The sequence below is a fragment of the Nicotiana tomentosiformis genome, chromosome 12 (genome assembly GCF_000390325.3).
Source record: "Nicotiana tomentosiformis chromosome 12, ASM39032v3, whole genome shotgun sequence".
Lineage (NCBI taxonomy): Eukaryota > Viridiplantae > Streptophyta > Magnoliopsida > Solanales > Solanaceae > Nicotiana > Nicotiana tomentosiformis.
The window spans coordinates 60,218,119-60,230,742 of NC_090823.1; the positions used below are offsets into that span (position 1 = coordinate 60,218,119).

At 43.4% G+C, this 12,624-nt stretch overlaps 2 protein-coding genes across 2 annotated transcripts; both read left to right on the forward strand.

Moving 5' to 3' along the window:
* Positions 1-1,126: 1,126 nt before the first annotated feature.
* LOC138902716 (uncharacterized) lies at positions 1,127-1,879 on the forward strand. The gene has a single exon (XM_070190609.1). It carries the CDS (start codon positions 1,127-1,129, stop codon positions 1,877-1,879), a length of 753 nt encoding a protein of 250 aa, XP_070046710.1.
* Positions 1,880-10,545: 8,666 nt separating this feature from the next.
* LOC104111918 (uncharacterized) lies at positions 10,546-11,655 on the forward strand. The gene is made up of 3 exons (XM_070190610.1): positions 10,546-11,176; positions 11,275-11,380; positions 11,535-11,655. The coding sequence occupies exons 1-3, from the start codon at positions 10,546-10,548 to the stop codon at positions 11,653-11,655; spliced, it is 858 nt and encodes a 285-aa protein (XP_070046711.1).
* The last annotated feature ends 969 nt before the right edge of the window (positions 11,656-12,624 follow it).

Here is a 12,624-nt window from a genome sequence, read left to right on the forward strand (position 1 = left end):
TATTCCAGTTCCACCTTCAGCTCCAGCTTCCGGTCCCGGTGTTTCAGATGGGGATCTTAGGGGATCCATACAGATATTGGATCAGATATTGGCCTCCCAGGCCCAGAGATCAAATGTTGCACCCACTTCTTCTAGTCAGCCAAGGGATTCCCCTAGTTCCAGGGTGAACAGGTATCTCCAGTTGGATCCTCCAGTGTTCACAGGTACTGATCCTGAGGAGGACCCCCAGGACTTCATTGATAAGATGCATAAGACTCTCCGAGATATGCATGCTATTGAGACAGAGGGAGTGGAGTTGGCCTCATACTGCCCAAATGGGGTGGCCTATTCTTGGTTTGAGATGTGGGGGGAGTCCCGTGAGGAGGGGAGCCCTCCGACGAGGTGGAGTGAGTTCACCGATGCCTTTATGGATCATTTCTTGCCTGCCGAGACTAAGGCAGCCCGTGTCGCTAAATTTGAGAGCCTGAAGTAGGGTAGCATGAGTGTGTGGGAGTACCATATGGAGTTCACGCGCCTGTCCAAGTATGTTATTCACATGTTGCCCACTATGGAGGCTAGAGTGCACCGGTTTGTGCAGGGCCTTAGCCATTTGGTTATTAATGAGGCTGCTACAGCTGCCTTGAATTCTAATATGAACTATAGGAAGATGGTGGCGTTTGCTCAAGCTACAGAGAACCATAAACGGAAAAATAGAATGGAGCGTGAGGGTAGCAGTAAGGCCTGGTCCGCAGGAATCTTTGGTGGTTCTTCCAGTGGTGATGGTGGTAGGTCGGCATTTAGGGGAGGGTCATCAGGGCCATCTCATTCATTTGCTCAGTGTTCAATAAGTGCACAGCCATCTGAGCCCAGTCAGTGCAACAGAATATCATAATAATGTTGTGGGTGATTCCAGCAGTAGCAGAGGCACCCATACGCTAAGTGTGGGAGGATGCACTTTAGGGTCTGCTTCATGGACCTGCCTATATGCTGTGGGTATGGTATGAAGAGTCACATCCAGAGGGATTTCCGCTCATCCCGTCGGAGCATGGGCAGTGGTACGGCGTAGCCAGCTAGTTCTACAGCTACTACATCCACAACACCTCCTCTAGCTCGAGGCACCCCAACACTCGTAGGGCTTGGTGCAGCTATGTATGGTGCACAGAGTTCGGGAGGACCCATCAGACTTTATGCTATGCGGAGGCGTCGGGATTCAGAGGCTTCTCCAGATGTTGTCACAGGTATATTGAGTGTCCAATCCCATGATGTATATGCTCTTATTGATCACGGTTCCACATTGTCCTATGTCACTCCTTATGTTGCTATGGAATTTGGGATAGAACCGGAAAAGCTTCATGAGTCGTTGTCTGCATCTACTGCGGTTGGCGAGTCTATTGTGGCGGTGAGGGTTTATAGGGATTGTGTTGTCACAGTGCATGGTCGGGATACCCTTGCCTATCTCATTGAATTGGGCATGGTTGATTTTGATATAATAATGGGGATGGACTGGCTTTATTCATGTTTCGTTAAGCTTGATTGTCGAACCAGGACCGTTAGGTTTGAATTTCAAAATAAGTCAGTTATTGAATGGAATGGGGATGATGTGGTGATGAATGGTAGGTTTATTTCTTACCTTAAGGACACGAATATGATTAACAAGGGGTGTATCTACCATTTGGTTCGAGTTACGGACACCGATGTTGAGGCACCTACACTTGAGTTTATGCCTGTTGTGAATGAATTTTCGGAGGTCTTTCTAGATAAGCTCCTTGGGATCCCACCAGATAGGGAGATTGATTTCGGGATTGATGTGATGTCGGGCACGCAGCCTATATCTATTCCACCCTACAAAATGGCACCAGCAGAATTGAAGGATCTAAAAGAACAACATAAGGATTTTTAAGAGAAGGTTTTCATCCAACCGAGTATGTCTCCTTGGGGCGCACCAGTCCTCTTTGTAAGAAAGAAAGATGGGTTCAAGGATGTGTATTGACTATCGGCAGCTCAACAAGGTCACGATCAAGAATAAGTACCCACTGCCAAGGATAGATGATTTGTTTGACCTATTGCAGGGTGCTAAGTATTTCTCCAAGATTGATTTAAGATCCAGGTATCACCAATTGAAGATCAGGGAGCAGGATATTTCGAGAACAACTTTCAGGACCCGGTATGGGCACTTTGAATTTTTGGTAATGTCTTTTGGTAAATGCCCCGACAACTTTCATGGACCTTATGAATCGAGTCTTCAAGCCTTTTCTTGACTCCTTTATGATAATGTTCATTGACAATATTCTGGTATATTCATGAAGTTGAGGGGACATGCTGATCATCTCAGTGCAGTTCTACAGACTCTATATCAACACAAGTTGTATGCGAAGTTTTTGAAATGTGAATTTTGGCTTGAATTTGTTACATTCTTGGGTCATTTCGTCTCCAAAGAAGGAATTCAGGTTGATTCTTAGAAGATTGCAACTGCGAACAATTTGCCTAGACCTATAACTCCAACAGAGATTCGCAGTTTCTTGGGCTTAGCCGGGTATTATAGGAAATTTGTGGAGGGGTTCTCCACTCTTGCCTCTCTGTTGACTAAATTGAAATAGAAGATGGTTAATTTCCAATGGTCAGATGCTTGTGAAAGGAGCTTCCAAGAGTTGAAGTCAAGATTAACTACGGCACCGGTGTTTACCCTACAACAGGGTACAGATCGGTTTGTGGTATATTGTGATGCTTCAAGAATTGGACTTGGGTGTGTATTAATGCAACATGGAAAGGTGATAACTTATGCTTCTAAGCAACTCAAGAATCATAAAAAGAACTATCCAACACATGACTTAGAGCTTGTAGCGGTGGTATTTGCATTGAAGATTTGGCATCATTATCTGTATGGGGCCATGTGGATATATTCACAGACCAAAAGATCCTCCGATACATTTTCAAATAGAAGGAATTGAATCTGAGGCAGAGAAGATGGCTTGAGTTACTTAAGGATTATGACATCGATATTTTGTATCATCCGGGGAAGGCTAATGTTGTAGCCGATATCTATTAGCTAGCAATTTATGGGTAGTTTGGCTCACTTGGAGGCATATCAAATGCCGTTGGCCAAGGAGGTTCATCGGTTGGCTAGTTTGGGAGTTCATCTTGCGGATTCTAGTGAAGGAGGAGTGATTGTGCAAAATAGGGCTGAATCATCGCTTGTTGTGGAAGTAAAGGAAAAGTAGTACAACGACCCATTGTTGGTACAATTGAAGGAGGGGATTCATAAACATAAGACATGGCCTTTTCTCTTTGCATGGATGATGGCACGCTAAGGTACCAAGGGCGGCTATGTGTTCCAAATGTGGATGGTCTCCGGGAAAGAATCATGACCGAGGCTCACACATCTAAGTATTCCGTGCAATCGGGCTCTACAAAGATGTATCATGACCTTAAGGAAGTTTACTGGTGGAATGATATTAAGAGGAGTGTAGCAGACTTTGTGGCGGGATGCTCAAATTATCAATAAGTAAAGACCGAACACTAACGGCCCGGTGGGTTGGCACAGAATATAGAAATTCCAATGGGGGAAGTGGGAAATGAACAATATGGACTTTGTGGTGGGACTACCTCGCACTCCTCGTAAGTATGACTCGATTTGGGTGGTTATGGATTGACTCACAAAATCAGCTCACTTCTTACCTGTTAAGGCTACCGATACAGCAGAACATTATGCTCAGTTGTATATCAAGGAAATTGTCAGGTTGCATGGCACTCCAATTTCTATTATCTCATATCTAGGGGCACAGTTCACATCTAACTTTTGAAAGAAATTTCAGCAAGGTTCGGGTACTCAGGCGAATCTTAGTACAACCTTTCACCTGCAGACTGACGGACAGGCAGAGTGGACTATTCAGACGCTTGAGGATATGTTGTGTGCTTGTGTTCTTGACTTTAAGGGTAGCTGGGATGATCATTTTCCACTCATACAATTTTCCTACAACAACAGTTATCATGCTAATATTCAGATGGCACCGTTTGGGGCTTTATATGGTTAGAGATGTAGGTCTCCCATTGGGTGCTTTGAGATTAGGGAAGCGGAATTGATAGGACCAGACCTCATGCATCAGGCTATGGAGAAGGTTAAGTTCATTAAGGATTGGTTAGAAACTGCTCAAAGTCATCAAAAGTCATATTTGGATGTGCGTTGCAGGGATTTGGATTTCAAAGAGAATGATTGGGTATTCTTGAAGGTTTCCCCCATGAAGGGCATAATGCGGTTTGGTAAGAAATGGAAGTTGAGTCGGAGGTTTGTCGGACCATACATAATCATTCAGAGAATTGGTCGGCTGGCGTACAGTCTTGAACTACCTCCGGAGATATCTTTAGTGCACCTGGTGTTCCACGTATCCATGTTGAAGAAGGTGGTCGGAGATCCATCACTCATTATTCCGGTTGATACAATTAAGATTAATAAAAAATTGACTTATGAAGAAATTCCAGTTCCAATTCTTGATAGGCAAGTTTGAAAGTTGAGGAATAAAGAGATTGCCTCCGTGAAAGTGTTATGGCAAAACCATCAAGTCGAAGAGGCCACCTGAGAGGACGAGGAAGAGATGAAGAAGAAGTATCCTAATTTATTTGAATAGCTATGTAATTGTGTCCATGATGTTGAAAGCTAACTTTCTATAAATTATGTTTCCTCTGTACGGCTTAAGTTGAAGTTGCTCCTCCTTAGTAATGTAATGTTTAATGGCATTGTGGCCGGTGTTGTTTCCCTGCTGTTTTACATCGTTGTGTTGTGGTTATGTTGTTAGGACTAGTTTTGGCATTCTCTGACAGGTGGATAATACCTAATTATAGGGGAGACTCTAGCGAAATTTTTGGAAATTTAGGGAGTTAGTCAAAAATTTGGAACTGCTGGTGTGTGTTATAGCAGCTGAGTCACATTGGGTACTAATGATGAATTTTGACCCTCATTCGAGGATAAATGATCCTAAGCGGGGGAGGATGTAATTCCACGTAAGATTTTACCTAAAACCTGAGGTTTTGTGGTACTGAGGTAAGCTAATATGTTTGAGGATTGTAGAAAACGTTTTTGCGGTACGGACTTTTGAAGGAAATATTTTGAAGAACATGGCAGTTCTGTGGTCCACTATGCGACCGTAAAATAAGTTTACGGACCGCAGATCGGCTGCGGATTAAAGCAGAATGATTTGCCAATTTTGAAGACCATTATGTAGCCCATTATGCAGCCGCAGATCCCATCGTAGATCCAGCATGAGAAACTTCGGAAGGAGGTTCTGCGGTCCATTATGCGACTGCAGAATTGGTCTGCGTACCGCAGACCTGTCGCATAGTGAAGAAGAAATGCCCAGTTCTAGAGGGTCATTATGCGGTCCATTTTACGGACCACAGAAGGATTATGCGGTCGCATATGCGACCGCAGATCTGTGTCGGGGCTCCATTTTTCCAATATTATAACCCGACCCCCATTTCATTTATCTAGCCTAAGGGTTCATTTTTGGGGGACTACCTAATATTTTAGAGAGAGAAGAGAGTTATTCTAGAGAGAGGAAAGGAAGGACAAAGGATTTCACTACTCTACTCATATCAAACCTTGGGAATTTCATCAAAAGCAAGTTTCTATGGCTTCAAAAGGTAAGCATTTCTTCCCCTAAATCTTCAATTTTGGGTTTGGGTTGATGGTGGGTGTTAAGGGTAGATTTTATCATATGCATGAGCTAATAGAGACTGCGGGGAAGTTGTTGAACAATCTTGGGTGGTTTTGTTGTTGAATTAGTTAAGGGAAAGGTCGGGTCATAGTTGTAACAGCCATGCCATGCGAATTCCTCTAATCGTGCTTATAAATCTCTCCTACTTTATAGATTGGCATCGTTAGGAGTGTTGGGACATTATTGTGGCATTACAAAAATCTCTTTCGAGCTATGAAGGCTAAACTTTTTTTTCTGGTATTGGAATTCCCGTGTTCTTACAAAACTCCATCATGTGAAGTTCGAACATGGAACGTTATTGATGTGGGGTATTCAAACTAGTAAAATTTATTCCCGATTAGCATAGTGTCTTAGGACCCTCGTGTGTTAGTGATTCTCTATTTTTGACTTAATTATGTTATACCCATTTTGGGATGAAGATCTTGTATGAAATCAATGTGATCAAACACTTATTTCTCATATGATTAAACCTTATGAACTTACACTTACTAAGGCCAAAGGTGCCAAATGGTTCAATTGAAATAGAACTCTTTTGTACAAACTATTATCATTTTGGGATTCCGAAGTGTGGCTTTGTGAATACAGCTCCACCTGCATACATTGGGGTGAGGCGGCAGGGCCGCTTTGTGTAGAGTTTGTGTTATTGTGAATATACCTCCACCTGCATACATTGGGGTGAGGTGGCGGGGCCGCTTTGGGTAGAGTTGTGGTATTGTGAATACACCTCCACTCGCATAGATTGGGGTAAGGAGGCAAGGCCGCTTTGTGTAGACTTTGTGGTACTGTCAATACACCTCCACCCGCATACATAGGGGTGAGGCGGCGGGGCCGCTTTGCGTATAGTTTCTGGTATTGTGATTGCACCTCCACCTGCATACATTGGGGTGAGGCGGCAGGGCCTCTTTGTGTAAAGGTAGTTGTAGAGGATCCCCAACTTAAAAATTTATCAATGTCATTGACAGCTCTTAATAAATTTGCTAAGGCTTTAACGGCTATCTAAGCCTTTTATTGTTACCATGATTCATCATATTCATGTTGTATTTACATGTCCTTGCATAGGTTTTTGGTTTTCATACTATTACTATTCGACATGTATTAACGTCCCTTTTTTTCCGGGGGTGCTGCATCTTTAATGGATGCAGGTGGTTCCCCAACGGAAGGCATTGACCAGTGATAGCGGTACACTCTCTTCCAAGTTGACTTGGTGAGCCCCACTTCATTTCAGGGTCCTGCATCTTTTGTTCTGTGTGTATTATGTTTTGAAGTATAGCCGGAGCCTTGTTGCCGGCACTATCATTGTACTTTTTTTGTATCTATTAGAGGCTCCGTAGACATGGTGTGGGTTGTGTATTGGTATTGGGAAATTCAAGATAGTAATGTCCTATGTGTATTACATGTTCCACTTCAAACTATGAAAGTGTATGTATTTTGAGACTTTATAAATGAAGTAACTAATGGTGATGGAATTAGTGTTGTTCATGAACCCTCTTGGTGTTAATTAATGAAGTTTATCTTTACTTATTTATGGGTGAGTTGGGTAGAAGGCAATCTAGCAAGCTTGCTCTGCCAAGTTATCTCGGTTGAGCACCGGTCGCGCTCCCCGAGGTCGGGGCATAACATATACCCTGATTGCTGAGCCTCTGACCAAGTTGTTTGAGAGATTGAGAAGAGAAGAATTGATACACCCAATTTAATGAAGGGTTCCTTAACATCCCTCCAAGTATTTTGATGCAACTAAAAGATGTGTGTACCATTCCAATGTACCCGAGCATGGTACTGAAAATTGTTTTAAGATGAAAAATGAGTTTGAAACCCTGATGAACAGTGGAGCCATTCAGTACACTCCATCACCGCCCAGCATGAATCGCAATCCACTACCAAATCACCAAAACTAGGGAATTAACATGATCACATTGGACGAAGAATATGACCTAAATGGAACGGTTGTCACTATAGGAAATGCAGAAGCCGCCAGGATCCCTCCTCAAAAAGCTCCAATGATTACTGTACAATTGAGACCTACAGTGGCTGTTCAAACATATCAGTGACAACCTGCCATTGCTATAGAAGACGAAGAAAGTCGGGAGTACAAAACCGTCCTATGGATGTACCAGCAGAAGGGAAAGGCCAAAATGATAGACTTTACCGCAGCCCATGGTATGACTAGGTTCGGGAGATGCTACGCTCCTAAATATGTCAATCGAGGAAACTTGGGAAGAGAACAAATTCCAAGAAGGAACATAACAGACCCAGAAGCCGCCGAGTTTTGGAAGAGGATGTCAAGCAAAGAGTATTCTGTGGAGGAGCAGCTGGAGAAAACTCTAGCACAGATATCAATCATGGATCTATTAATGAGTTCCGACAGTCATAAGGATGACTTATTACTAGTACTAAGTGAGGTGAGTGTACCCAGTAACACCACTAGTGAAGTTCTGGCCGTGACAATTGGGAAAATGGTCGAAGCAAACATGATCACTTTCAGAAGAGACGAACTTTCTGTCGAAGGCACAAGTCACAACAAGGCTCTTCATATCACAGTCAAATGCGGGGATAAAATGATGTCCCGGGTGTTGGTCGATGGAGGGTCAGTAGTCAAAATTTGTCCACTCTTTACCCTATGGGAGTTGGTAATTCATTTGAGGGAAGTCCAGGAAAGGCACGTAAGGGTGAGAGCCATTGATGGTTCGCAAAAGGATCTTATTGGAGAAATTTAGTTTGCCTTGCAGATCGGGTTGGTCGAATTCCCCATATTGTTTTAAGTAATAGACATCTCCTCTTCCTACAACTTGCTCCTGGGCAGGCACTGGATACATATGGCAGGGGCCCTACCATCCACTTTGGACCAATGCATGAAATATCAGTGGGGATGTGAGGAGATCGTGGTCCATGGCGAGTGGGTCACTCCTTCTATTTGGAGTATGTTGTTCTGATCATTGAAGAGCTAGACGGAGTTGCCTTCCATGCAGTGGAAATCATGCAGACTGCCGAGATAGAAAAGACTGAACAACCTTTGGAATGCAGTGGTCGTATAGATCCAAGATGGCTATGGGGGAGATGATGAAATATGAATAGAGGCCAAGGACAGGGCTGGGAGCTAAGTCAGACGGAATCACAGAGCCAATTGAACATAATGGGCAGAAAGGAAGGGCTGGCATAGGATATCAGCCTCCAAAAGGGAAAGCTCGTACTGTGAGCTCCGGGAAAAGGGTTTTTGTGCCAGAGCATGTTGCATGTACGGGACAAAGTTCATTACCCAAAGATTATATCATCGACGGGATGGGAAAGTTGTTCATGAATATGATTGAAGAATGCTATGAAGGGACTGACATCAAGACATCAACTATCAGGGATGCCAAACCAGGGGAAGAGCTACAGAATTGGACCGCTAGTCCATCTTTGGTTCGCTAGAGTCTTGGTATAATCAAACTACTAAAAACCTGTGTTCCGTGATTATGACATGTAACAAAACCGTTGTGCGCAACGACCTAGATTATGAGGAGTATGACGAGAGCATGATGCCCAACAATCTCCCGCAAGATATCGAGCAGTTGGAGAGTCAGAAAAAGCCTAACCTCGAAGAAATGGAAGTGGTCAATCTAGGAAGTGAAGAAGATGTAAAAGAAACCAGAATTAGCATTCAACTAGAAGCCGAGCAGAAGGAAAAATGGGTAGAGCTCCTCCTACAGTACATTGACGTGTTTGGATGGTCGTATGATGACATGCCAGTATTAAGTACTGAAATTGTCTAGCATCGACTGCCCATCGATCCTACCAGACTGCTGGTCAAGCAGAAACCTAGAAAATTCAAACTTGATTTCAGTCTAAGGATAAAGGAAGAAGTTACCAAACAAATAGAAGCAAATATGGTGAGGGTCACCAATTATCCAAGCTGGTTGGCAAACATCGTCCAAGTACCCAAGAAAGACGAAAAGATCAGAATATGTTTGGACTACCGAGATCTCAACAGAGCTAGTCCAAAAGACAATTTCCCTTTGCCAAATATCCACATCCTCATCGACAATTGCGCGAAGCATGAACTGCAGTCATTTATGGGTTGTTTCATTGGGTACCATCAAATCTTGATGCAAGAGGAAGATGCAGAGAAGACGGCCTTCACCACACCTTGTGGAGTTATTATTATAGAGTCATATCGTTCGGTCTCAAGAACGTTGGTGCTACCTACATTAGGGCCATGACGACCCTCTTTCATGACATGATTCATAAGGAGATTGAAGTGTATGTGGATGAAGTCATCATAAAGTATTGAAAGTGTTCGTAGCACTTGGACGACTTAAGGAAAGTTTTCGAATGCCTGCGAAGGTACAGTTTGAAGTTGAACCAATCAAAGTGCGCCTTCGGAGTCCCCACTGGAAAGCTATTAGGGTTCATTTTAAGTAGGAAGGGGATAGAACTGGACCCATCAAAAATCAAGGTCATTCAGGAATTACTGCCACCGAAGAGCAGGAAAGATGTCACGAGTTTCTTGGGTAGATTGAATTACATCAGTCATTTCATAGCCCAGTCCACGATAATCTATGAGCCCATTTTCAAACTATTGAAAAAAGATGATGCCAAAAAATGGATAGAAGAGTGCCAGAAAGCCTTCAACAGAATCAAAGAATATCTGTCAAATCCACCAGTGTTGGTTCCCCCCGAACCAGGGAAGACATTGTTGCTATATTTGACAGTCTTGGATAATGCCTTCTGCTGTGTGATGGGACAGCATGTTGAAACTGGGATCAAGGAGCAGGCCATCTACTACTTAAGTAAGAAGTTCACGCCATGCAAGGCCAAGTATACTCTGATAGAATGCACTTGTTGTGCTCTGACTTTGATTGCCCAGAAACTAAGGCATTAGATGTCGGCATACACCACGCATCTGATATCTCGGCTCGACCCTCTCAAGTACATCTTCCAGAAGCCAATGCCTACCGGAAAGCTAGCTAAATGGCAAATTCTCTTCACCGTATTTGAAATTGTGTACATAACTCAGAAGGCTATCAAGGGGCAAGCTTTAGCTGACCACCTCACAAAATATCTGGTGGATGGGGATTACAAACCGCTTACCACATATTTTCCCGATGAAGAAGTGTTATCTGCTGGAGAAGATATTGCAGAATCGTACCCTGGGTGGAGAATGTCTTTCGACAGAGCAACAAACTTCAAAAGAGTTGGAATTGGGGTAGTTCTGATTTCGGTATCTGGACAGCATTATCCAGCATTGGCAAAGATAAGGTTCCCTTGTACTAATAATATGACTGAATACGAAGCATGCATCCTTGGGATCAGAATGGCAGTCGATATGAACATCAAAGAACTTTTGGTCATTGGAGACTCCTATTTGTTGATACACCAGTCTAGGGGAATGGTCCACCAAGAATGTCAAGATACTTTGATACATGCACTGTGTGAAAGAGCTGTGCAAGAAGTTCACAAATATCGAGTTCAAGCACATCCCCGGGATTCAGAACGAGTTCGCCGACGCCCTTGTAACCCTATCATCTAGGATTCAGCATCCAGACAAGAACTACATTTGACCATATCATGGTAGAGATCAGGTTTCAACATGCTTATTACTTCCATGTAGATGAAGAACCAGATGGTAAACTATGGTATCACAACATCAAGAAATTCCTTACAACTAAAGAATACCTAGAGGATAGTACTAATGGTCAAAAGCGATCCCTCAGGAGGTTGGCAAACCACTTTTCCTCAATAAGGAAGTCCTATATAGGACGACCCCAGATTAAGGTTTGCTGAGATGTGTGGATGCTACCGAGGCAACTAGGTTATTGGAGGAAATACATGTAGGAACATGCTGATCCCACATGAATGGGTTCACATTAGCCAAGAAGATCTTGAGAGAGGGATACTTTTGGATGGCTATGGAAAGCGAAAGTATCTGCTGCGTGCAGAAGTGTCACCAGTGCCAGATTCACAGGGATTTCATTCGGGTTCCACTAAATGAGTTAAATGTAATGGGTTCACTCTGGCCGTTTGCTGCCTAGGGCATGGATGTGATTTGACCCATAGAGCCCGCAACATCAAATGGACATCATTTCATCTTGGTATCTATCGACTATTTCACCAAATAAGGGCATCACGAAGAAGGTAGTGGCAGATTTTGTCCGAAACAACATCGTTTGTAGATTTGGGATACCGGAGTTTATCATCACTGACAAGGCATCTACAGCGACCTCATGAGAGAAATCTGCGAGAAGTTCAGAATCGTCCACCACAATTCCACAGCCTACAGACCACAAATGAATGGGGCAGTCGAGGTAACCAACAAAAATATCAAGAGAATTCTGCAGAAGATAGTGGACAATCACAGGCAATGGAATAAGAAACTACTTTCTCTTTACTAGCTTATCGGACTACCATGAGAACATCCACTGGGGCAACGCCGTATATGTTGGCATACAGCACTGAAGCTGTGATACCTGGAGAGGTCAAGATACCGTCTTTAAGAGTTATTCAGTAGGCAAAGTTGGATGACGCATAGTGGATACGGGTCAGACAGCAGCAACTCATGCTCATTGACGAAAAAAGAATGGATGCAGTATGTAATAGTCAGATATATCAGAACATGATGGCCAGTGCATTTAATAAGAGAGTAAAGCCTCGCAAGTTGGCACCGGGGCAGTTGGTCTTGAAGAAAATCTTTCTCCATCAAGATGAAGCTAAAGGAAAGTTCACACCTAACTGGCAAGGTCCTTACGTGGTTCACCAAGCACTGTCGGGTGGAGCTCTAATCTTGGTAGAAATGGATGGAAGAGTCAACACGAAGCTCATCAACTCAGACGCAATCAAGAGATACTATGTCTGAAGGCGAATAGAGTCAGGTTTTTTATGTAACAGAACTACGTTCAGCCTGACTTCCCATGGAGGGACACGTAGGCAACCCACGTAGGGTTCGATTTCTCTCCCCCTTCTC

Excerpts from the sequence above, each read along its gene's own strand:
- LOC138902716 (XM_070190609.1), top strand. The coding sequence starts at position 1,127 with ATGTATGGTGCACAGAGTTCGGGAGGACCCATCAGACTTTATGCTATG.
- LOC104111918 (XM_070190610.1), top strand. The coding sequence starts at position 10,546 with ATGTCGGCATACACCACGCATCTGATATCTCGGCTCGACCCTCTCAAG. Across the intron at positions 11,177-11,274 it reads ACGAGTTCGCCGACGCCCTT|ATGAAGAACCAGATGGTAAA; the intron begins GTAACCCTATCA and ends ACTTCCATGTAG. Across the intron at positions 11,381-11,534 it reads CAAAAGCGATCCCTCAGGAG|CCAAGAAGATCTTGAGAGAG; the intron begins GTTGGCAAACCA and ends GGTTCACATTAG.